Source organism: Notolepis coatsorum (assembly GCF_963971535.1).
Source record: "Notolepis coatsorum genome assembly, chromosome: 7".
Taxonomy (NCBI): Eukaryota; Metazoa; Chordata; class Actinopteri; order Aulopiformes; family Paralepididae; genus Notolepis; species Notolepis coatsorum.
The window spans coordinates 96,399,546-96,425,875 of record NC_140171.1 but is presented as its reverse complement, the minus strand read 5'-3'; the positions used below and the strand labels follow the sequence as shown (position 1 = coordinate 96,425,875).

The window sequence follows — 26,330 nt, the reverse complement described above, 5'->3', positions numbered from 1 at the left end:
TTGGGAAATGCAGTGTTGTAGTTTTCAACATTTTCACCTTTTAATTTTAAACTAGGGATGTCCGATATTATCGGCCTACCGATATTATCAGCCGATATCGGCATTAAAATGTGATATCGGAAAATATCGGTATCTGTTTGAAAAAAAAATAAAAATAAAAAATTATATTTTTTTTTATATATTTCTATAGAAATGATGTCCGATATTATCAGCCTACCGATATTATCGGCCGATATCGGCATTAAAATGTGATATCGGTTGATATCGGTATCGGAAATTAAGAGTTGGACTATATCGTCATGCACAGTCTCTGGAGCGCAACAGTAAGAAGCATTTTGTACAAAAGTATTCTGTACTTCTGTATGACAACTATTAAAGAAACTTGAACTTGAAACTTGATATCGGTATCGGTAAAAAAGCCAATATCGAGCATCCCTATTTTAAACCAATGCTGCCATCTACTGACAACATAAAGTGTTGTCTAATTGTCACCTTGAGAGCCACTTCCGTATACTAGCGTCGCCCCAAACCCATTCTAGAGATTCCCACTTTTTACTGGGAGTGGGGCGTGGCCGTATTTGGTCCCAGACAATAAGAGTGACTGCAATTGGTCACCGTGACGTTACTCGACTCTACTCTGCCTTTTCGGTTTTCCATTGCCAAAATTTGCGGATGGTACCTGGTACCGGGTACTTTTTTAGTACCTGCTTTGTTGAGGTTCCAAACGAGTAGAAGCGATACCAGAAAATTGACATGAAACACTGCAGACCACTGATTGGTCAGAAGAGAGAATTGTCACTATATTATCATTGCGCTACAAGGGAGACGTCCTGCACAAAACACAACACCGCCATCTTTATATAGCCTCGCGTAGCATTCATTATTTGTTTGCAGCAGGAACAAAGTGCAATAAACAAAAAAGGATGCATTCAATGTGTATTCTGCCTCATTTATTGATTAAACAAAACCAACACCAACACAATTTACCACCAAGAGCGGAGAGTTTAGTCTCACAAAAATATCGCTGATTTGTTAGCTTACGTGCTAATGTGATTGCGTTTTACCATTATAATAGTTAGCATTGCGGCTAGCATACATAGCGTGCAAATATCAATATAACTTGCTATTGATTGTTTGTACTAGTAATGTTAATGCTAGTAGAATAGACACAACGCCATCATCCATTTTAAACCGGTTATTACCTAATGCTAACATTAGTAGAATAGACACGAGAGGTAACGTTAACGCTAGTAGAATAGACACAAGAGGTAATGTTAACATTAGTAGAATAGACACAAGAGGTAACGTTAACGCTAGTAGAATAGACACAACGAGAGTCTGGTTAATGTTGTTATTGATTGATTGAAAACTGTACTATGCAATGGAAAAGAGGAGGGAGGACTAAGAGAAGGCAGTGGAGAAGAGATGGGTCTTGAGGTGGGATTGGAACATACTCTGGAGCCCATTTCTCACTTTACCCTCCCAGCCCCCTGACTTTACCCTCCCAGCCCCCTGACTTTACCCTCCCAGCCCCCTAGAGTTTACCCTCCCAGCCCCCTAGTGTTTACCCTCTCAGCCCCCTAGAGTTTACCCTCCCAGCCCCCTAGTGTTTACCCTCCCAGCCCCCTAGAGTTTACCCTACCAGCCCCCTAGTGTTTACCCTCCCAGCCCCATAGAGTTTACCCTCCCAGCCCCCTAGTGTTTACCCTCCCAGCCCCCTAGTGTTTACCCTCCCAGCCCCATAGTTTACCCGCCCAGCCCCCTAGTGTTTACCCTCCCAGCCCCATAGTTTAATTTTTTTTGGTTTATCTTTTTTTATTGGAAGAATTTATGCAGATTTATACATTTCAGTTATCCAAATTATACAACTTCCATTTCCTTCCCCATTCCTATCCCCTAATCCCACCCCATCCTACCCAGTGAGGGCGACGACAAACATACATGTAAAATAAATAAAAAAAATTAGGTAATTAAACATAAATACAGATGTGACAGACAAAACTACGCAAAAAGAAATGAAGTAAAATTAAAAGAAAACAAGAAAAAATATAAATAGGAAAGACGGTAATAATAATATATAATATAAGTAATACTCTCCATTTTAGTAGCGTAATTTCCAGATGGTAAAACAAATCAAATGGAAAGTAAATTTAACACCCTTACCAGACCACCACAATGCCATCTCCCCAGCCATACGTGGGCTAGCAGTGTCAGGAAGGTAGATGGGGGGGGGGGGGGGGAGGAGGGGGGGTCATGGGGTCCAAAGTTTGGAAGGAGTCATATGGGTTTTGAAATGAGATAGGAAGGGCTGCCATGTTTTGTGGAAGGTATCTGTGTGGCCTTGTGTTGTAAATCTGATTTTCTCTATATGTATAAGAGACATAACATCCCTCATCCAGTGTAAGTGTGGCTGCCTTCCAGTTGAATAGGATGAGGCGTCTGGCAATGAGTGAGGCAAAGGCCATGGCATTGGATTGCCCAATAGATATTGCAGCGTTCTCCGGTGTCAGACCAAATAATGCAATAAGAGGGCATGGGTCAACATTCATAAAAAATATGTCTGAATAAGATTTTAAAATGGAAGTCCAGAAAGGAAGTCCAGCCCCCTAGTGTTTACCCTACCAGCCCCATAGAGTTTACCCTACCAGCCCCATAGAGTTTACCCTCCCAGCCCCCTAGTGTTTACCCTCCCAGCCCCCTAGTGTTTACCCTCTCAGCCCCATAGTGTTTACCCTCCCAGCCCCCTAGTGTTTACCCTCCCAGCCCCCTAGTGTTTACCCTCCCAGCCCCCTAGTGTTTACCCTCCCAGCCCCCTAGTGTTTACCCTCCCAGCCCCATAGAGTTTACCCTCCCAGCCCCAATGGAGTTTACCCTCCCATCCCCCTAGTGTTTACCATCCCAGGGTCCAGCCCCCTAGTGTTTACCCTCCCAGCCCCATAGTGTTTACCCTCCCAGCCCCATAGTGTTTACGCTTCCAGCCCCATAGAGTTTACCCTCCCAGCCCCAATGGAGTTTACCCTCCCAGCCCCCTAGTGTTTACCCTCCCAGCCCCCTAGTGTTTACCCTCCCAGCCCCCTAGTGTTTACCCTCCCAGCCCCATAGTGTTTACCCTCCCAGCCCCAATGGAGTTTACCCTCCCAGCCCCATAGAGTTTACCCTCCCAGCCCCCTAGTGTTTACCCTCCCAGGGTCCAGCCCCCTAGTGTTTACCCTCCCAGGGTCCAGCCCCCTAGTGTTTACCCTCCCAGCCCCATATTGTTTACCCTCTCAGCCCCATAGAGTTTACCCTCCCAGCCCCAATGGAGTTTACCCTCCCAGCACCATAGTGTTTACCCTACCAGCACCCTAGTGTTTACCCTCCCAGCCCCCTAGTGTTTACCCTCCCAGGGTCCAGCCCCCTAGTGTTTACCCTCCCAGCACCCTAGAGTTTACCCTCCCAGCCCCCTAGTGTTTACCCTACCAGTACCCTAACCTTTTCCTGCTGAGTTAAATTAAAAAGTATGGGTTGTTTATATATATTTATAAGTTTATATCCGTTATCTTTATTCTCTGGGGGAGAGCGAGATCGCAGCAAAGTCGTACATTTATATTAGTGTATTAGCCTGTTTTAACCTGACTGGTCGTAACTTGTGAAATAGTTCAGCTTTTGCTCAATAATGGTTTAAAACGGGAGATCAGATTTTTTTAAATAGCAAGTCAAGATGATATGCTGGGTCATGAAATGCTGTTTGTTCATCGTCCAAAAATGATTTACATGATTTAACAGTTTGAGTAATACAAACGCTTTGTATTGATTGTATTGGAACATTTTATATACAGTTTCACAGTGTAGATTTAAATATTTTATGCACTGTATGGAACACAGTTGGTTGCTGGATTTGATTTTTACTAACTTCAATATACTTGAAGTGTACACTGTACAACACATATTATCTAGGAAAATACAAATATCAGATCGGGACTCTGTATTGACAAATACTCTATCGGATCAGGGGCCAAACAAATAGACAACATCAGGATCTTGTTTTACAAAGTAGCTTGAACTACTTTTTCTAAGTAACTAATTTTGACTTCTTGTCATTACCAGATATTGCCCCCATCTTTAACTCATTTTGTGTTCGTAGTAGGGGTGTAAATATTTGACCCCACTTCGATTCGATTAAGATTCTTCAGGCAACGATTCAATGCATCATGAAATCTCTTCATTTGACTTCGATTAGTTTTTGATCAGTTAAAAAAAAATGTTCTTTTACAATGTAGCGCTTTGGGATTTGCTCCACAACTATAAACTAAAGCGCCCTACAAATCAAATATATTATTATTTAGGGCTGACCCCTATTAGTCGAATAGTCTACTAATCGGTCGAAAGGAGCCGTAGTCGACTGCCAACCTTAGTCTAATACAATATTTTTTTTTATTAAAAAAAAAAATATATATATATATTTTTTTATCATTCTTTCCAAAAGAAAAGAGGCCTAGAAGTGTGGCTAACGCTAATGGCACGCATACCAGAGGCTAACTGCCTAAGAAAACAGGCACTGAAAGAGGATTTCACCCATCTAATGAACACACTAGACTAGACAAATATCAAGATGTATCCATCAGTGGACCAATTGCATGCTTTTGCAGAGGACAAGAAGCCTTCAGTCGACTCCTTCAGACATTAAGCACCCCCCACAGCCCAAATGGAATGATAAAAATTGCACATTTTGGCCAATCATAGTCGACTATCCAAATCCTTAGTCGGGGACAGCCCTATTATTATTATATTATTAAAGCTAGTGCTCTGGTCATGCATCCACTCAACTACAGCATTGTATTGAACCATTTTTAACAGCTGGGTATCGAGATACCTTTCTAGTATCTGTGTCATGCAACACTAGTAAAGACATTTATTTTGACATTCTGAGACTTTCTGAATAAATTAATTTATCTGACTGCTTGTATTAATTGATGAAAAGGTAGCCATGTGCAGTAAATATAGATTATAAAATTGAGGATGTAATATATTATTGAGTATATTATTGAGCTGCATCAGGATGCATCGTAGAATCGAATCGTGGACAGCTGAATCGTAATTGAATCGTGAGGCCAGTGAAGATTCACAGCTCTAGTAGTAAGTCACACTGGCCAGCAGTGTAACTAGTAATAGTAGGTAAGGGATATGTACAGGTACCGTACTTTTCGCACTATAAGCCGCACCTGAATATAAGCCGCAGCAGCTAAATTGAATGATGTGTACATATATAAGCCGCACTGGACTATAAGCCGCAGGTGTTTTAATGTTTAATTACCATATGTAAGGGTTCGTGCACAGAGGGGATTGTCGGGAAAGAGATGGCTGTTTGAGGAAGCTCCCATTTATTAACATTTTTGTTTAAACAGGAACGATAGCCAGTTAGCAGCGCCGGGTACAGTAGGTAGCAACGTTAGCTCTCATAACGTTAGCCAGTTAGCAGCGCCGGCCGGGTACAGTAGGTAGCAACGTTAGCTCTCATAACGTTAGTCAGTTAGCAGCTCCGGGTACAGTAGGTAGCAACATTAGCTCTCATAACGTTAGCCAGTTAGCAGCTCCAGGTACAGTAGGTAGCAACGTTAGCTCTCATAACGTTAGCCAGTTAGCAGCTCCGGGTACAGTAGGTAGCAACGTTAGCTCTCATAACGTTAGCCAGTTAGCAGCGCCGGGTACAGTAGGTAGCAACGTTAGCTCTCATAACGTTAGCCAGTTAGCAGCTCCCAGTTTGCAGCTCTGGGTATAGTAGGTAGCAACGTTAGCTCTCATAACGTTAGCCAGTTAGCAGCTCCGGGTACAGTAGGTAGCAACGTTAGCTCTCATAATGTTAGCCAGTTAGCAGCGCCGGGTACAGTAGGTAGCAACGTTAGCTCTCATAACGTTAGCCAGTTAGCAGCGCCGGGTACAGTAGGTAGCAACGTTAGCTCTCATAACGTTAGCCAGTTAGCAGCGCCGGGTACAGTAGGTAGGCAGCATGTTGAAAGAGGAGCCCTGAGCTGCTCATACACTAGACTCTTGCCGTAATGGTTTGTTGACGTGGTTGACGTGCACTGCTGCAGCAGATTTAGGAGTCTGATCTGACGGTCACAGAGCTGAGGGAGTGCACCCAGTTAGCTGTAAAAATTCATAGATTAGCCGCACCGTTATATAAACCGCAGGGTCGAAAAATGGGGGGGAAAAGCTGCGGTTTATAGTCCGAAAAGTACGGTAGATATATTATCTATAGATACAGTGAGAATAAATATATATGTATAGATATAGTATCTACAGATATGTAACAATGATTATATGCAGTATTAGTATTAATACTGTATGTACAGTGATACAGGTATAAAGACACTATTGGTAATAGTAAGTCATACTGGCCAGCAGCGTAACTAGTAAGAGTAGGTACGTGTCGGGATATGTACAGATATATTTATATTAGTGCTGTCAATAGATTAAAAATAATTAACTAATTAATCTCTCAATTTTCTGTAATTAATCTAGATTAAAAATAGCATTTTTCTACTTAAGACCGAAGCTTGTAACAGATATTTACTTGAGTAAAATCATGGAATTAATGTAAAATCAACACAAAGAAAGTATATTTAGATTCAAAGACTATTTTAATAGCTTTCTTTGAATACAGTTTCTCTCCTGTGAAATACAAATGTTCAACAAAACCATCAACATTGACTCAGCTAGACCTCTTTCTTATATCCGCGGCACTAAGAATGAAGATTTTTCACCCCATAGATTAATTTAGATTAATTTATTTGAATGCTTTAAATAATTTTAATGAATCTCAAATTAAAGCATACATTTTGACAGCCCTAATTATATATATATATTGATATGGAGATTGTCTTTCTATGTTAATATCAAGAACAGTATATCCATATTATGGATATTGTGTTTTGATAGTACTCAATATTTAGAAGGCTACTCCTACAGAACTTGTCATTGGTCACTTTTACCTGCTATAGCTTGGTGCACAGCTGTCCCATTCTCAGTTGTTGGTTGTACTAGACTACTAGAGAAAGCCAGTCCTCTCTCTCTCTCTCTCTCTCTCTCTCTTCCCTCTCCCTCTCCCTCTGTCTCTCCCTCTCCCTCTGTCTCTCTCTCTCTCACTGTGTCTCTCTCTCTCTCTCCCTCTGTCTGTCTCTCGTCCATTTGGATGACAACACATACACACATCTCTGTCCAATCGATAAGGCACCAGAGAGTGAGAGGAGAGTGCTTGGAGCTATATTTGTATTTGCTGTAAAGGAGGGGTGGGTGGAACGCTGGTTTAAGGTCAGATATTAGTGCCCTCCTACAACATAATGGCAGAGGTTTGGAGAAGCAAAACTGACCCGAGACCTGCCATCTACCACAACCGTTTCAAACTTTTATTTAAACAAAAAAAATATCACAGAGGAAGTTTCCTTTATTTACTGCAATGCAGAGTGATGAAGTTAAAGAATAGTTGCACAAAACACTTTAACATTGAGGTAAAACAGTTCCACGCTAACACAAAGTGGTTTGCGAGCATGGTTTTAAACTGTCCAGGAGAGTATTGATCTTTAGGTTGGGTTGAAGGTCATTTCGTGAGTTCTCCTGTTGTCCACGTGGATTCAGGCAGATGGTAGACGGCAAACTGGATTTCATTTTAGTGAATGAGAACAGGACAGTAAAATTAGGTTAAGCCGGCAGAGAATACCGGTGATGGTTACGGCATTGCCATCAAAAGTTACGTGACTACAATGAACATGAAGAAAATGTGTTATATCTGGACAATTAGAAGCAAATAAGTATTTGCTATAAAAAAAAAGCTGACAAAATTTGTTGGGCAGAATACCAGGAAATTGGTTTATATGGATTTCTTTGTTACGCTATATTATTGAACTAGTGTTAGCCAATAACAAGTCACCAGCTAGCTTGTTGTATTACGTATGGCTGCCCTCATGTTATGTCGTCATCCTCTTTTTGCTGTTATACATTAGTGCTGACATTAGCTATCAAACGTCAGAGCTGCTGAATGTTATCTGTAACGCCAGCTAGAATGAATCCGAAAACCCGATCAATCTTTCGCCGTCGACTAAAACCACACCTTCAATCAATATCTGAAATTAATTATTACTATCTTATACTATCATGCACTGTTCCTACTATACTAATGTCTTTACTAGGGGTGTAAATAATTGACCCCACTTCGATTCGATTACAATTCTTCAGGCAACGATTCAATGCATCATGAAATCTCTCTTGACCATGATTCGATGCGATTCGATTAAATACATTTTCGATCAGTTAATTCCTCAAAACATTTTGAATACACAAATGTGGCCGGGGGAACTGATTCACTCAGCATGAATGGACTATAGGTCAATAATAGGGGTGTAAATATTTGACCCCACTTCGATTCGATTATGATTCTTCAGGCAACGATTATTAATTTGACCACGATTCGATTTGATGCTATTCGACCTTATGGTCGATGCATTGTTACACCCCTAGTCTTTACTACTATGCACTCAACTGTACCCATTCTGCAATCTGTTAATAAACCTTTCAATCAATCAATCAATCACACTGCAGCACCCACGTTTCAGCACTGTTTGATGAACATTGTTACTCAACTGTAAGAGTTGTATCCTTCCTTGTAACTTGTCGTACGAAACGTGTAAGTCGCTTTGGATAAAAGCGTCAGCAAAATTACTAAGGACAGACACACAGAGAGAGGACTGACTCACAGAGAGAGGACCGACTCACAGAGAGAGGACAGACACACAGAGATAGGACAGACACACAGAGATAGGACAGACACACAGAGAGAGCACAGACGCACAGAGAGAGGACAGACACACAGAGAGAGGACAGACACACAGATAGGACAGATGCACAGAGAGGACAGATGCACAGAGAGGACAGACACACAGAGAGGACAGACACACAGAGAGGACAGACACACAGAGAGGACAGACTCAGAGAGAGGACAGACGCAGAGAGAGGACAGACTCACAGAGAGGACAGACACACAGAGAGGACAGACACACAGAGAGGACAGACACACATAGAGAGGACAGACGCACAGAGAGGACAGACACATAGAGAGGACAGCCCTCTCGCAGCATGAGACATGCTCCACCATCACCCCGGAAACGCTGCTGCTACTGTGGAGACCGGAGCCACGGGGACCTCCGTCAGGCATTATGGAACTTCTGTTGTGAACTCTGTTACCCCCCACCCCCTCCCTCCTCCCCCCAGGAGGTTTATAAGATGCATATGGCTGTGTTTTAGTCCAACGACAGCTTTTGGTAACCGTTTCCCGGTCAGGGAAACCCTTTAAGCACAAGCCAAAGGAAACTTGGAAGAATATTATGGCCCATGACATTGTTGAAAGTGTGGATCTGACGTCCAGAGGGTCACAGCCTGGGTGTTGTATGTGGCCAGACACCAGCTGAGGGAGCGGCTACATTGATCCCTCGTGTCTGTCAGTCTACGCCTGTTTTGAATTATTTTTAACGAGGAGTATCCATTTTGATCTGTCTTCGCCAGATTGTGTCCGTTTTGACAGACGGAAAAGAGAGGATGATCTTTTGGAACTGACAGATTATGTCGCCTTCCATTAGCAAAGCAAACACAGGATCTTGTGAGGTTACAATTTATAAACAATCCAACAGACACTCAGACAGTAATACTTCCCTTCTGTTTTATTTCCGTTTTGTGACGGATCATTGTAACCGGCCCCTGGCTGGTTATCCATTAATGAAGGCTGATGCTAGACATACTGAAGACGTGAAATGCAGTCTACTTAGAGCAATGTGTTGCTCTGGTACATGATGGTGGTACAGTATATAGTAGGGATGCCCCGATCAAGTTTTTTGCCACCGATACCGATCACCGATCGTCGTGAGCCATATCGGCCGATACCGATCCGATTGTTTTTGATTAAAAAGAAATTAAAAATTATTTTATATAAAACGTTTTTTTTATTTATTTATTTTTTATAAAATATATATATTATATAATTAGACTTGTACTTGTATTATCTGCGAGACATCGCCACCACGCAACAAGTCAAAATGCTCGCTATCTGCAAACAGCTCCACTGTCTGTGTGTACTCTAGTAGCCTCCAGCTCCAAAAAGGATTCTCCGGCGCTGCAGCGGGACCCTATTGGTAACGTTACTGTGCTTTGGTCATTTCACATTCAGCAAGCCCTCAGCTCGAATACGCATTAAATCAATGTTATAATACATTGATATCAAGAGCTATCTGTAGCTACTGCTAGCCGGCTAGATGACGTTAAGACAGAACTTTAGTTCAATGGGACATTTCGTTTTGAACAGTAAACTAACGCAAGCTAACGGAGGTATGAACTACTAGACTTTCTGGATCATTTGTTGATATCAGGAGCTATCGGTAGCTAGCCGGCTAAATACCGTTAGACAATGCCTACTAAACGTGAATAGTTGACTGGGTAATTTTGTTTAAACAGTAACGATAGCTAGGTAGCTAATGTTAGCGCAGGTCGAATGCACTACAGACTCGAGCAGAGGAGCCGCCTCTCAGTCCTCTTTGTTTACAAACTCTACACGGGGGCGGGCGGGGCTAGGGAGGAGGAGCAGCGGCAGTTTGCAGGTCGTGTGTGTCTGAGACAGACAGCGAGTGAGAGCTTCGCTTGATCGGTTTCCGCGATCGGCGAATATGACTCATTATCGGAATTCACAGATTGCATATTTATACTGAGTATCGGCCGATAACGATCGGTGGCCGATCGATCGGGGCATCCCTAGTATATAGTGGTGCATAGTGATACATAATGATGCATAGTGATTAGGGCTGCACGATTAATCGTTTTTTAATCGAAATCGCGATTTGGAATGATGCAATTATCAAATCGCCAAGCCTGCAATAAAAAAACAATTTTTTTTTTTTTTTTTTTTTTTTTTATTATTTAACCAGGAAGTCCCATTGAGATACACGATCTCCTTTGCAAGGTAGACCTGGCCAAGATGACAGCAATAACATTTGCAATACATCACACAGCAATAAAATGTGCGATACATCACACAAGAACATAATAAATGTGCATGTATACAATACATCACATGTACCGGTAAACACAAAGCAGAATAGTCTACATGATAGTAAAAGTGTATAATACAGGGTAATACAGTAATTTTGCAGTTGGGACCAGACTACAGAAAGCAGCAACATTCTTCTTGTAATTTTTTTTTTAAATATGTTATAATTGCATCGCAAATCGCAATCGCAATATCTGTCAGAATAATCGCAATTAGATTATTTCCCAAAATCGTGCAGCCCTAATAGTGATACATAGTCAGTGGTGCATAGTAAGTGATACATAGGGGTGCATAATTATACATAATGATGCATAGTGATTCATAATGACACATAATGATACATAGGGGTGCATAATGATACATAATGATGCATAGTGGTGCATAATGATACATAATGATACATATAGTGGTGCATGATACATAATGATGCATATTGCTGCATAGTGCTGCATAGTGATACATAATGATGCATATTGCCCGATTGGAATCTAAATGCAGAGGTTGTTTTTGTATAAATACTTTGGGGAGAAGGATATCTTTTGCCTTCCCGGATCGTGTGCTGGTAACGGACCGGTCCAAGGGATACTGGCCCATAACGTTAAATGTATTGACACTAGGGGTGTAACGATGCGACCTCACAACGATCAAATTCTATTACGATTCTCCAGGCAACGATTCAATGCATCATGAAATCTCTTCATTTGACCACGATTCAATTCGATAAATTTTCTATCAGTTAATTCCCCAACATTTTTTGAATACACAAATTACATTTTTTTAAGTTTTAATTTAGATTATAATCGATTCAAATTTTTTCAAATCGATGCATTTGAATCGTCACATTAGGATCGATGCATTTCGATTAATCGATGCATCGTTACACCCCTAATTGACGCTCACATACACCTCGCGTAGCACAATTCTCACACTGTCGCAAAACTAAATCTGTAATGCGCCCAAACAGCAGACTTAAAGGAACACACCAAGATTTGCTTATCGTCTTCTCCAGAGAGAGACAAGAAGATAGATACCAGTTTCCTCTCTGTGCATTCAGTAGAAAGCTATCTGGCTGCATGTTAGCCTAGCTTAGCACAATGAATGGAAGCGGTTAGCCTTCGGGACAGGTGTTAGTTGGAGAATGCCTAGGCTAACTGGTCATGTCCGCTTCCATTCATTGTGCTAAGCTAGGCTAACATGCAGCCAGATAGCTTTCTATTATTTTGAAACGGCACAGGTTTTAGCCTGGGATTTCGCAGGAACAAAGGTATGTAGAAATAAATGTTTTTTCCCCTGTTGGAGTATAAATATTGCCTGTCAAATGAGCCATACTATTGTCTCCATAGCTATAATATAGAATATACGATGACTCTCCCAAAATCTTGGAAATTTTCAAAAACGCTGGTGCCATGGAGTAAATATGGAAAAACATTGTGGCAGTCAAAGAGTTAATGTATCGATTAATCGGTGCATCTAAATGATAAATCGTCATCCAAAAAAACCCTGAAAATGTACAATTTTCATTTAACAATTCAATTTAAGTTTGCTTGCGTAGTTGAGTGTTATTTAAAGTAGATTTCACTGAGTCTGAGACACGTGGCTTTCTCTGATCTCAGTGCAATCTCCTGTATCTTCTTAGATTATCACAAATCACCACTTCTCTCATTCATAGTTTTCTTCTGTTTTTAACCCACTGTTTTCCATGTGATTTACTGTCTGCTGGAGTCAGAGGACCTGCTTGATATGTTTTAATTCAACTACAGTGTGTTACACTGAGAACCTCATGCTACTTAATCAACCATACACACTCTCTCTCTCTCTTTCTCTGTCTCGCTCTCTTTCTCTCTCTCTCTCCCCTCTCTCTCTCCCTCTTATCTGTCTCTCTCTTTCTCTGTCTCTCTATCTTTCTCTTTTTCTCTCTCTCTCTCTCCTCTCTTTATCCCCCTCTCTTTCTCTCTCTGTCTCTCTCTTATCTGTCTCTCTCTCTCTTTCCCCCTCTTTCTCTCTCTCTCTCTCTCTCTCTCTCTCTCTCTCTCTCTCTCTCTCTCTCTCTCTCTCTCTCTCTCTCTCTCTCTCTCTCTCTCTCTCTCTCTCTCTCTCCTCTCTTTATCCCCCTCTCTTTCTCTTTCCCTCTCTGTCTCTTATCTGTCTCTCTCTTTCCCCCTCTTATCTCTCTCTCTCTCTCTCTGACATTGGTTTTCCTGAATCAGAAAACCATACACATGGATAAAGAAAATAATGTACATGAACTTTACAAACCACCACATTAGAAAAGAAAGCACAAAAGCTCTAATGAATAAACACACAAAGCCTCTGCACGGTTAAGAATGATTTTTGAGCTTGACTGATTCTCTATTCTCTCTTTGCAGCTCTTTCGTGAAGTAAGCGTTATGAAGATCTTGAATCACCCCAACATAGGTAAGTCAAGTCTATATATTGTAAATCTGAGGCACCCTGATCCTCTTTCAGCAAAGCCGTTATCTACTCATACATACATTCATATTGATTGATTGATTGAAAAGTTTATTAACAGATTGCAGAATGGGTACAGTACAGTACAGCTCAATACATACAATTGTTAAGAGGATGCAGACCTGAGAAAGACTTTCGTCTTGTTTCCATCAGGGTCCTCCATTTTCAATTCATCATATGACACACACGACATACAGATAGACAGTACTGCTACATCTATACATTTATGACATACCAGATTTTCAAATACAGTACTGTTTGTGATACTAAAAAAATCCAGAAAAAGAGTGTATATACATTTGACATAGAAACTGTGCATTGGGGGAGGTTGGGTAGGTGGGGTGGGGCTGTACATTGGCGGGGGGGGGGGGGGGGACACTGTACATTGGAATACTGACCTACATTTGACATAGAAACTGTACATTGGAGGAGGTTGGGTAGGTGGGGTGGGGTTGGGTGGGGCTGTACATTGGAGGTTGGGGGGGGGGTTGCGTGAATATTAAAGGCAACCAACTTGTGTTCAGCTTTTCGTTCAGCGTTTCTCTGATTGGCCACACGGCCAATCAATCAATCCACTAGCACACGCCCTCGCGCAAAGAGACGCGGCAGAACGCTGGTCGAACCAGCAGTGTTCTGTTGTGTGACTGTACTACAGCCGGTGTTCTGTTGTGTGACTGTACTAAACTCTTCCACCATATGACCGACATTTGACATACAGTACACCTCCTATCTATGTTGGGATTATGTTTGGTCATGACAAAACAATAAAAATCGCTACTGTTAGTAATGCTGCCACCACCCACTTCAATGACAGAGCTCTCATATTTGCGAATGCATAAACTATATCTTAAATTATGGCGATGTGTCTAATATGGCTGTCGCGAAGTCATTGATAAGCGACAGCCATATTAGACACATAGCCATAATTTAAGATATAGTTTATGCATTCGCAAAATATGAGAGCGCGCCGCTGTCATTGAAGGGCTTCCTACAACAGAGCACCGCCGCTGCTGCTGCTGAAGCTGTATCAAGCCGGCAGCGGCGCACGGACGCCGGGGAAAAACCACCGCGTCGCCCCGCTGGCGTTTCAGGCTCAGCAGCCTCCACGGGCGAAATAACATATAACGTTACAGTTCCACACTGATGTACAGTGAGTGTCTAATATGGCTGTCGCGAAGTCATGCCTCTCCCTCTGAAAGCCCATCCACGCTGTGTATCATAGACTACCAGATTCACTTGTGTATAAACAAAGCCCATACAGTTATGAAATGCGCTGAACTAGAAAGCGTAACGTTATTATGTTTCGCGTTTCATTGATTAACGCCATTACCTGCTGTGCTGTAGGAAGCAGAGGTACAGTAAGTTACAGTAGGTGTAGGTTACATGTTTAATCAAAGCCCATACAATTTTTCATAATATTTCAAATATCATAATGATGTGTTTTCTATATTATATCCACAATCATTCATCTAAAAAATTGTATGGGCTTTGATTAAACATGTAACCTACACCTACTGTAACTTACTGTACCTCTGCTTCCTACAGCACAGCAGGTAATGGCGTTAATCAATGGAACGCGAAACATAATAACGTTACGCTTTCTAGTTCAGCGCATTTCATAACTGTATGGGCTTTGTTTATACACGAGTGAATCTGGTAGTCTATGATACACAGCGTGGATGGGCTTTCAGAGGGAGAGGCATGACTTCGCGACAGCCATATTAGACACTCACTGTACATCAGTGTGGAACTGTAACGTTATATGTTATTTCGCCCGTGGAGGCTGCTGAGCCTGAAACGCCAGCGGGGCGACGCGGTGGTTTTTCCCCGGCGTCCGTGCGCCGCTGCCGGCTTGATACAGCTTCAGCAGCAGCAGCGGCGGTGCTCTGTTGTAGGAAGCCCTTCAATGACAGCGGCGCGCTCTCATATTTTGCGAATGCATAAACTATATCTTAAATTATGGCTATGTGTCTAATATGGCTGTCGCTTATCAATGACTTCGCGACAGCCATATTAGACACATCGCCATAATTTAAGATATAGTTTATGCATTCGCAAATATGAGAGCTCTGTCATTGAAGTGGGTGGTGGCAGCATTACTAACAGTAGCGATTTTTATTGTTTTGTCATGACCAAACATAATCCCAACATAGATAGGAGGTGTACTGTATGTCCACTGCTACCGCAGCTGAACACAATTAAGTTGGTTGGAACAGCAGCCCAACAAGTACACAAGTTGGTGGAACAGCAGCCCAACAAGTACACAAGTTGGTTGCCGCGCTGCCGCTCGCTTGCTCATTGGATTTAATTTGGGACGTGCGCTTGCCTGCGCGTGGGGGCGGGCGGGCGCGGCCAATCAGAGAAAAGCCGAACACAAGTTGGTTGCCTTTAATATTCACGCGGGGGGGTTGGGTACATTGGAATACTGACAAAGCCATGCTTGGTATTTATTGTACAACTGGGTTAGGACATTTGTAGGGGCCAGTTTTGAATTGCAGTCTCCCGTAGGTGTTCTTTGAGAGTGTTTTTGAAGGTGGGTAGTGATTCACATTCCTTTACAGCTTTGGGTAGGGCGTTCCACATTGTTGTGGCATAATTGCGAAATGTGTTTAGTCCCTTGTTTGAGCCGAATCTGGGTTTTACATGATTTGTGGAGCTCCCTCTGGTGTTGTGATCGTGGTATTCACTGACCTTTGGGAAGTATTTTGACATGTACATGGGTACCTTGCTTGTGTAGTGTATCTTGTAGACCAGGCCCATTGCAAGTTGCTGTACACTGTAGAGCTGCCGCGATTACCGCATTACCGCGGTATCGCTGTTACATCACGGCCACCGCAGAGTAGGCTGAATACCGCGTCACCGCTGTTTTTTATAATAATAATAATAAATTACCCTCCTCTCGTCGGGCTTGCGGCTCTGCAGATATACCCTACTACTCTATCGAGGTTCCAAGCGACCCTATTGGGTACCAGAAAAGTCACGTGAAACATTGCAGACCACTGATTGGTCAGAAGAGAGACGCGTCACACGTTTTTTACGTCCTGAATGTCAGCTCATCACAACACGGCTAATAACGTTAGCTTTAACTCTCCGCCGGAGTGGACTACCATCGCTCTTCAGGAGTACTAAACGAGACATAATGATTTTACTGTCTGCAACGAATGTTATAATAAAAGCCCTTCGTTCTATACACTTGTCTGATTGAAAACTTTATTAACAGACCGCAGAATGGGACAACTCAGCACGCTCTGAGCAAAGAAAGGAACTGAGATATGAATAGAGTATTGCTTGCCTTGTTATGGTCCGGTAAATACGCTGATGTTATTGAACGTATAACTATATAATGTTAATGCCACAAAACGAATGCCTTTATTATAAAGTAGTAACTTTATAGTAATAATAATAAGAAAGGGTCGGGGGGGTTAGGGGTAACCACCCCTGCCCGCGACACCGAGTGAACGGCGCACGACCATAGGGGAAACTTCGAATCCGTGTTTCACTTTCAATAACTAATGCGTGCTTGCCGAATCCCAAACAATATTCATGCTGCAAAGTCATCCTCTAAAGATAGACATTTAGACTAGAGGCAGGCTATATGCTATAAAGAGTAGACTACTACTACTAAAAAAAAAAATGCATTCAAACCTTTATTTTTTATTTTTTTGTGTGCGTGCGGTAATAACCGCGCGGTAGGAAATATTTTGCAAATGTGTGCGGTAAGGAAAACATCAATACCGCGGCAGCTCTAGTACTCTGTCGTCTACTCTAAGCCATCCTAGGTTGGCAAAGTGTGCAGGGGTGAGGTGGGTTCTAGGAGTCAGGTCAAGCAGTAGTCTGACTAGTTTGTTTTGAGATGTTTGTAATTTGGTTTTTAGTGCCTTTGAGGTGCTTTGGTACCATGAGGTGCAAGCATAGTCGTAGTACCCTTGAATGAGTGCTCCTGCCAGAGTCTTCAGGGTATTCTTGTTTACCAGGGAGGAGATCCGGTACAAGAATCGAGTTCGTTGATTGACTTTTTTTATTACTACATTGGATGCCATTTTGTCACAGGAAAGATTAGCCTCTAGGATGGAACCCAGGTAGGTAATTTCATCTTTCCTTGTGACAATATTGTCACCCACTGTAACTGAGAAGCCGTCGGTCTTGCTGAGTTTGTTATTTGAACCGAAGAGAATGGACTCTGTTTTGCCTATGTGTAATGATAGTTTGTTGTCGGCGAGCCATATGCAGATTTTGCCTAGTTCCGAGCTGAGGGTTTTTTCAACCTGTAACTTGTTCTTGTCAGAGACCAGCAGGGCTGAGTCGTCCGCAAACAGGAACAAGTTGCAGTCACAAGCTGACTACATGTCATTTGCATAAGTTAGGAACAGTAGTGGTCCTAGTATGCTTCCTTGTGGAACACCACAGTTCACTGTGAGGGGGGGGGGATAGGGTACCGTTTACCTCCACCATCTGTTCTCTCCCCTCCAGGTAGGATTGTATCCAGCTCACTGATAAACTATCAAAACCAATTGCTTTTAGTTTGTCAATCAGAATGGTGTGATTGACAGTGTCGAAGGCCTTTTGTAGGTCTAGCATGACCATGCCGCAGTATTTGCCCGTGTCCACCTCTTGCTTGATGTGGTCGTTCAAATAGAGAAGGCATGTGTCAGTGGAGTGGGATGTTCTGAAGCCAGATTGGAATTCGTAGATTAGATTTTTATCCGTAAGGTACTTTTCGACCTGTTCGTATACTATTTTTTCCATGACTTTCGAGATGGATGTAAGGATAGAAACAGGGCGGTAGTTGCCTGGGTCTAATTTGCTGCCCTTTTTGTGCAGGGGTGTTACTCTCGCTATTTTGAAGTCCTTGGGGACGTGTCCCTGTTTTATGGAGAGGTTTATTATGTGTGTGATGACTGGGGTGATGGCGGCTGCTGAGTCTCTAAGGAATTTGGAGGGGATGTTGTCATGGCCAGTGGCCTTGTTCGGTTGGAGGGAGCTCAGTTTATTGAGTACCTCATCTGTAGTTACCATTTCCAGTTTGAAATCGTCTTTGTGGACGCCTAGGTTCTTGTAGTATGCTACTATGTGTTCTACCCCATACTGCCCTGAGTGGGAGGGTAGTTTGTTTACCAGTGTTGTGGCTATGTTTGTGAAGAAAGTGTTTAAGTAATTGGCTACATCCAGTTTGTCTGTGATGAGCGTGTTGTCCGTCTTTATGTTTATGTTTGAGAACCTGGTTTTAAGTTTTTTACTGCAGCCTAGTTGATTATTGAGTAATTTCCAAAGTTCACGTGGTTTATTTTTGTTTTCCTCAGTTTTGTCATTGATGAAAAAGCAGAGCATTTTTTGTCTCTGGCTTTCATAGCGGTCAGTATTTCAGTGTGCATCCACGGCTCAGCGCGATTTTTTACCCTGGTGGTTCTTAGGGGGGCCATGTTGTTTAGTATTGTTGAGAATTTGGTTTTGAAGCCAAGCCAGGTTTCTTCAACCAGTGTACCATTGAGTTCTGTCCTGTTCTCTACTCAGATACATACATTCATACACTGTCCTGTTAAATACTCATTAGGGGTGTAAATATTTTACCCCACTTCGATTCGCTTATGATTCTTCAGGAAACTATTCAATGCATCATGAAATCTCTTAATTTGACCTCTATGCGATGCGATTCGATACATTTTCGATCAGTTAATTCCCAAAATGAATGGACTATAGGTCAATAATAGGGGTGTAAATATTTGACCCTACTTCGATTCGATTATGATTCTTCAGGCAACGATTCAATATTAATTTGACCACGATTCGATGCGATTCGACCTTAGGATCGATGCATTGCGATACAATACATACATTCACACACTGTCCTGTTATCTACATGCATTCATACACTGCCCTGTTATCTACTCATACATACATTCATACACTGTCCTGTTATCTACTCATATGTACATGCACACTGTCCTGTTATCTACAATACATACATTCCATACACTGTCCTGTTATCTACAATACATACATTCATCATACACTGTCCTGTTATCTACAATACATACATTCATACTGTCCTGTTCTCTACTCATGCATACATACATTCATAATGTCCTGTTCTCTACTCATGCATACATACATTCATACTGTCCTGTTCTCTACATACATTCATACACTGTCCTGTTCTCTACATACAATCATACACTGTCCTGTTCTCTACTCATACATACATTCATACACTGTCCTGTTCTCTACATACATTCATACACTGTCCTGTTCTCTACTCATACATACATTCATACTGTCCTGTTCCCCAATCATACATACATACATTCATACTGTCCTGTTCTCTACTCATACATACATACATTCATACTGTCCTGTTCTCTACTCATACATACATACATTCATACTGTCCTGTTCTCTACTCATACATACATTCATACTGTCCTGTTCTCTACTCATACATACATACATTCATACTGTCCTGTTCTCTACTCATGCATACATTCATACACTGTCCTGTTCTCTACTCATACATACATTCATACTGTCCTGTTCTCTACTCATACATACATACATACATACATACATACATACATACATACATACATACATACATACATACATACATACATACATACATACATACATACACTGTCCTGTTATCTACTCATGCATGCATACATACATACATACATACATACATACATACATACATACATACATACATACATACATACATACACTGTCCTGTTCTGTACTCATACATACATGCATACCTGGGAGTGGGTGTTTTATTAGCATATTTAGGCTATACTCAGTACATTTACTGTAGCCTATAGTTATTATGTCTAAGATAGCTGTGGACAACAGGAAATTAATAATACTTTTAATAATAATAATAACTTAATTGTATATAGCGCCTTTCATGAAACCCAAGGTCACTTTACATGGGGCAATAACAGACAAGAGACAAACATGGTAGACAGACACACAACATTGAGTATCGGAAGCTAGAGGTCAAAGGCCTTAAAGAGGTGAGTTTTGAGGAGTTTCTTGAAGCAGTCCAGAGTTGGGGCATTGCGGAGTTCTGCTGGGAGGGAGTTCCAGAGGGTGGGAGCTGCCACGCTGAAAGCTCTGTCCCCAAAGGTCCACAGTCTGGTTTGGGGAATGGAGAGCTGACCGGTGTCTGAGGATCGCAGGGATGTAGGGGTGGAGGAGGTCAGTAACGTACTGAGGTGCCAGAGCATGGATGGACTTGTAAGTGATGAGGAGGGTATTGTAGATGATGCAGGATTTGATGGATGGATTTGATTTAGTCTTGTGGAGCACGGAGGAGACCTCGCCACAAATCACCTCAGTGATCTCTGCTTCTGTGTATCGCTTTGCACAAAACACAAATCATGCTGCAGTTGTTGCACTGGGCTGTATTATCTTTGTTGTGAAGCTCAGTCAAACCTGTGAGTTGAACAAATGTCTGCTGAGGTAAACCACATAACCAGTGGTGCGATGATACAGTAGGTCACAGCAACGGGTCCTGGCAGTCGAGTATAACTTTTTACAACTTGGCAAAATGCTCAGTGCAGTTCACGCGTATGGAGAGAACAACAGAAGTCCTAGATATCCAGCTGTGCTTAGTCTATGTTACGACCCCTGTGTGTCTAAGGGTAAAGGGCTGTAACATAACAGTTGGTTGACAGAAAAGATGGACCAGGTTTGTAAACAACAATGATATTTATTGAATAGAGGCAAAGGAAGCACATGTAGCTCAGGGGTGAGCCCAGGCCAAAACAACAAACAAACACCACTATACTCCAAATAAACACAATCTAATCTATGGTAAAAGAGATTACATTACCTAAACTACTCTTACCTAACCAAAACAGGAGAAAACAATGTCCAAAGGAAATGGCAGCTCACCCCATCTGTGCTTCCTGAGAAAGAGAGAAAAACACATTAATTATACAGAAACAAAAGCAGAATATATACAAAAACAAACTATAACTAACAATGCTCTCTCTGTGGCCATACACACACAAGGAAATTACTACTAAGCACCAAAGGCCAATAAACGAAATGCAATACTGTCAAAGTTACAGGTTTACCAAAATCACAACAGGCCTAGCCTCATGCCAGAGAGAGAGAAAGACTGAAGTGAGAAGCCATGTTTTAACAGGTGTGGGGTGATCCATGATTGGGTGGTGTGGATTGAGTGTTGGAGTCTGGAAAGCCATCCACCAATCGGTGCTATGTTGCAATAATGGAAGGATTGGCCTGGCAGGGACCAATGGTGAAGGGAACAATGGCTGGAGGGAGGAAACAAAATGGAGAACACTAGGGCTGTCTTAAATGCTTCGAAGCTTCGAACGTTCGATTCGATGGCACAAGCTTCGAACATTAAAAAAAAATCGAAGTTTAAAAAAATAAAATATTATTTTTTTTTTTCAAAAAAAAATTTAAATTTTTTTTTTTTACTTCGATTTGTGTGTGTGTGTGTGTGTGTGTGTGTGTGTGTGTGTGAAAAAAAAGAAAAAAAAATCTAACCCCGACTAACCTTAATGTCATGCACTTGTCCTAATAAACTAACCTACACTGTAACACGCAACACTTTGATGAACATTGTTACTCAGCTGATAGAGTTATACCCTTCTTGCTGTCTTGTCGCACAGAACTTGTAAGTCGCTTTGGATAAAAGCGTCAGCTAAATGACTAAATGTAAGTGTGTGTGTGTGTGTGTGTGTGTGTGTGTGTGTGTGTGTGTGTGTGTGTGTGTGTGTGTGTGTGTGTGTGTGTGTGTGTGTGTGTGTGTGTGTGTGTGTGTGTGTGTGTGTGTGTGTGTGTGTGTGTGTGTGTGTGTGTGTGTGTGTGTGTGTGTGTGTGTGTGTGTGTGTGTGTGTGTGTGTGTGTGTGTGCGCGCGCGCACCTTGTAGAATTCCACACATAAGAAAGAAAGATACTGGGATGAATAAACAAAATAGGAAATAAAATGTAGAAATGCATGCAATACATAAATAAATATGAATCTCCATATATGAAATATAACATTTAGATAAGGTGCTACTGAGATGTTTTGGTGAGTTCTTTGTTTTTTTGTGGAAGTTGCCCTTCTTAAAAATGCATGAACATTCACTGATAATTGGTCTGTAGTGGAGTCTACAAGGTCTACATTGCCGGACCACGTAGAATCCGGACCTTGTAGACTGACATAATTCTGTGCATAGTTTAGTCTACACAGGCCATATTTCAAATAATCAAAATCTTACTTCATTCATCTTAAACATTCTTGATTTGGGGGATTGGTAGTTCCCATGAAATCTGAAGTTGTTCAAACGACAACAGCGATCCACCTTGAATTAAATCACACAGCCGAGTGAAACCTTGTTGGATGCGTCAGTCACGAAAGGGGCTACTTAATTAATTAATCCAACCCACTTTATTTATAGAGCACATTTAAAAACAACAACGTTTACGAAAGTGCTGTACAAGTCCCACAACATAAGATAAAAAAATATATATATTAAAAAAAATATTTTTTTTTATTTATTTTTTTTTTATTTTTCGAAGCTTCGAATTAAAATCGAAGCTCGGCCCCGAAGCTTCGATTGCCAAAAAAAGCTTCGCAGGTCAGCCCTAGAGAACACACACATGGAGACACACACTGGGGAATATATACATTGGGATGTAACGGTCTACAACACGGGTCTTTGCATAAAAACATTCTTACCAGACGAAATAATGGATACAACCTACACAGGTTGAAAGGATCTTTAGCCAAGTTTGAGAAAACTTGGAGACCCTTTACCCATAAACCGTTTCATCCCTAGAACACAAATGTCAAAACCACTGGTATTGGCCTTTTAAAACAAGTAAAGTGGTCCTTTACCCATAGTGTTTTTCTTTATTGACACACAAAGATGGCTGAGAGGGAGACAGAGTTGAGGTTGCGTCACGGTCCTTGTGAAGATGACACGGCAGGTTCCACACAGATTAAATGATGTACTCAGGGACCGAAACTAAAGCCCGCCGCCCGCCAGGGGCGGTCTGTTTTTACCTTTGGCGCATGACACTTAGAGGGCTGCCCGCCGTGTGGCGTGTAGACGTGTAGTTCATAACGATACTCTTGTGCGAGTACAGATTATAGCCGCTCGTCTTTTTTTTCTCCGCCGCGAGATCGTTAAAAAACTACAAGTCCCACATTGCACTCAAGTCAACGGTCCAATCACAGTAGAGTGACGTGACTGGTTTCACGAGAAAGAAAGCAAATGACTAATCGGAAGCTCTCATTTGGCTTGTTTACTTCCGTCTGCTCTAGTCTATATCGGACCTCCATGAGCTAACGTTACTGTTTAAACAATGACCCAGTCAACTATTCACTTTTAGTTTAATACATGACGAGGCATTGTCTAACGGTATCTAGCTGGCTAGCTACTGATAGCTGCTGATATCAACAAATGCTCCAGCAATAGTCGACTCGAGTGCTCCGTTCCCTCGTTAGCTAGCTTAGCTAGCTCACGTTAGATCCATCTGCCCCAGTAAACTAAATTGTCTTAACGTTATCTACCGGGCTAGCAGTAGCTACAGATAGCTCCTGATATCAATGTCTTATAACATTGATTGAATGCGTATTCTAGCTGAGGGCATGTTGAATGTGATTTGACAAAAGAACCGTAACGTTAAATAGGGTCCAGCTGCATCGCCGGAGAATCCTTGCATGCTGAATGTAGGGTCTAGCTGAATATAGGGTCTAGCTGCAGGGCCGGAGAATCCTTGCTGGAGCTGGAGGCTACTCAAGTATACACACAGACAGTGGAGCTGTTTGCAGATAGCAAGCATTTTGACTTATTGCGTGGTGGCGATGTCTCGCAGATAATACAACTACAAGTATGATTATATAATATATATTTTATTTAAATTTTTTTTTTTTTATATAAAATATATATATATTTTTTTTAATCAAAAAAATGTTGGCAGGTAAGAAATATGCTTGGCGGGTAGACTCTTCCCATCTACCCGCCACTGGCCGGTGAGTCAAAAAGTTAATTTCGCTCCCTGGATGTACTCCATACATGACTGGGGTCACTGCCCACAGTTCATGGACGTATGCAAGGCCAAGCACCTCCTGGAATTATAATCAGTGCAGAAAGCGCCCTGGTGATGACGATGCACCCTCCGTCAGTGATTGGCAGACTGAAGCGGTTTTTATGAGGAGCTGTCGGAAGCTCCTTTACGTTAGTGAAACAGAGGGAGATGTTCTGGGGCTTCAGACTGGCTGACGGTGCAGCTACTGAGGAGCTTTACGTTAGAGTGAAACAGGGAGTTGTTCTGGGGCTTCAGACTGGCTGACGGTGCAGCTACTGAGGAGCTTTACGTTAGAGTGAAACAGAGGGAGATGTTCTGGGGCTTCAGACTGGCTGACGGTGCAGCTACTGAGGAGCTTTACGTTAGAGTGAAACAGAGGGAGATGTTCTGGGGCTTCAGACTGGCTGACGGTGCAGCTACTGAGGAGCTTTACGTTAGAGTGAAACAGAGGGAGATGTTCTGGGGCTTCAGACTGGCTGACGGTGCAGCTACTGAGGAGCTTTACGTCCTCTCTCAAGGCCAGGTTGGCCAGGGATCATTAGCTGTAGTGTGTGAAGAATATTAAACAGTCTCTATCTGGCAACATATATCCCTCATTCACGTGAGTCTCCGACCCACTCTCTCCCAGTGGATACCAGGGAGTCAGAAGTCGCGGCCCTCAGGTTGGACATTCTCACAACGGTACGCAGGGATATTGCTGAAATCTTTAAAGCTGAGCTGCAGTCTACTCTGGGAGACGACCTAGCAACCATCAAATCCGAACTACAAGCCATAAAAACTGAATGGTCAGCCAAGATAACAACTTTACAATCTGAGGTAGCGTTGATAAAAGTCACAGTGGCAGGAGTGGAAGACGCGCTAACCACATGCACTGACGACGTCGCCATTTTGAAGGAGAAAGTTGAACATCTTGTCAAAGAACTGATTAAAACAGAAAATAAATGTGAATATCGAATCTAGGTCTCGTCACAACAACATACGGATTGTTGGCGTTCCTGAAGATACAGGCTCCCCCCTCACGACTGCAGCCGTTTCCAGGCTGCTTAAGGAGGCTTTCAAAATGGAGAAGGAACCTGTGTTGTACAGGGCGCACCGTACACTCCAGGCCAAGCCCGGACCGGGGGAGTGACCTCGCACAATTGTGGCCAGGCTACATTACTTTTCAGACTGTACCGACATCCTAAAGAAAGCAAGAGAGATGAGGAAGATCATGTACGATGGGATGTCCATCTCCGTTTTTCCAGACTGCACAGCCAAGATAGCACGGGCGCGTGCAGCGTTTAACGAGGTGAGGCGTCGGCTCCAAGATGTGGAGGGGCTTCGTTATGGAATTCGCCATCCAGTCCCCCTCATCGTTACCTATCGCGGCAAAGAAAGTCAGTTCAACACACCTGAAGAGGCTGAACTTTTTTGTCCGCGGGGGGAGGCACTCCTCCACCTGTGGGCGGTGTGGGGCCGTATTTGGCGGTTGGGGTGCACACGGGGGGCGGTGTACGCACATGTGGTACAAGGGCGATCAAGATACCACTTATTCCCTATACTTGAAAATGTACCACGTTTATTTTTTTTGTATCCACTTTTTCTCCCATTTTCTATATTTTCTCCCATCCCAATTTCGTATCATCCAATTCAACCCTCCCCTGTCACGAACGCTGTTTCTTGCCTCCCACAAGCCGGCTGCAATGTGGACTAAGTCATACATAGCACAAGTCCCCTCCGGTACTTGAGGTAACAGCAGTCGCAT

At 42.4% G+C, this 26,330-nt stretch overlaps 1 protein-coding gene across 2 annotated transcripts in view; it reads left to right on the top strand.

Moving 5' to 3' along the window:
- The window catches only part of mark1 (MAP/microtubule affinity-regulating kinase 1), a 279,824-nt gene that overhangs the window by 152,146 nt on the left and 101,348 nt on the right, over window positions 1–26,330 (top strand). For both annotated transcript variants that reach the window (XM_084319310.1, XM_084319309.1), the window contains exon 4: window positions 13,432–13,480. In XM_084319310.1, the coding sequence (XP_084175436.1) occupies window positions 13,432–13,480 (49 nt within the window). The remainder of the gene's footprint in view (window positions 1–13,431; window positions 13,481–26,330) is intronic.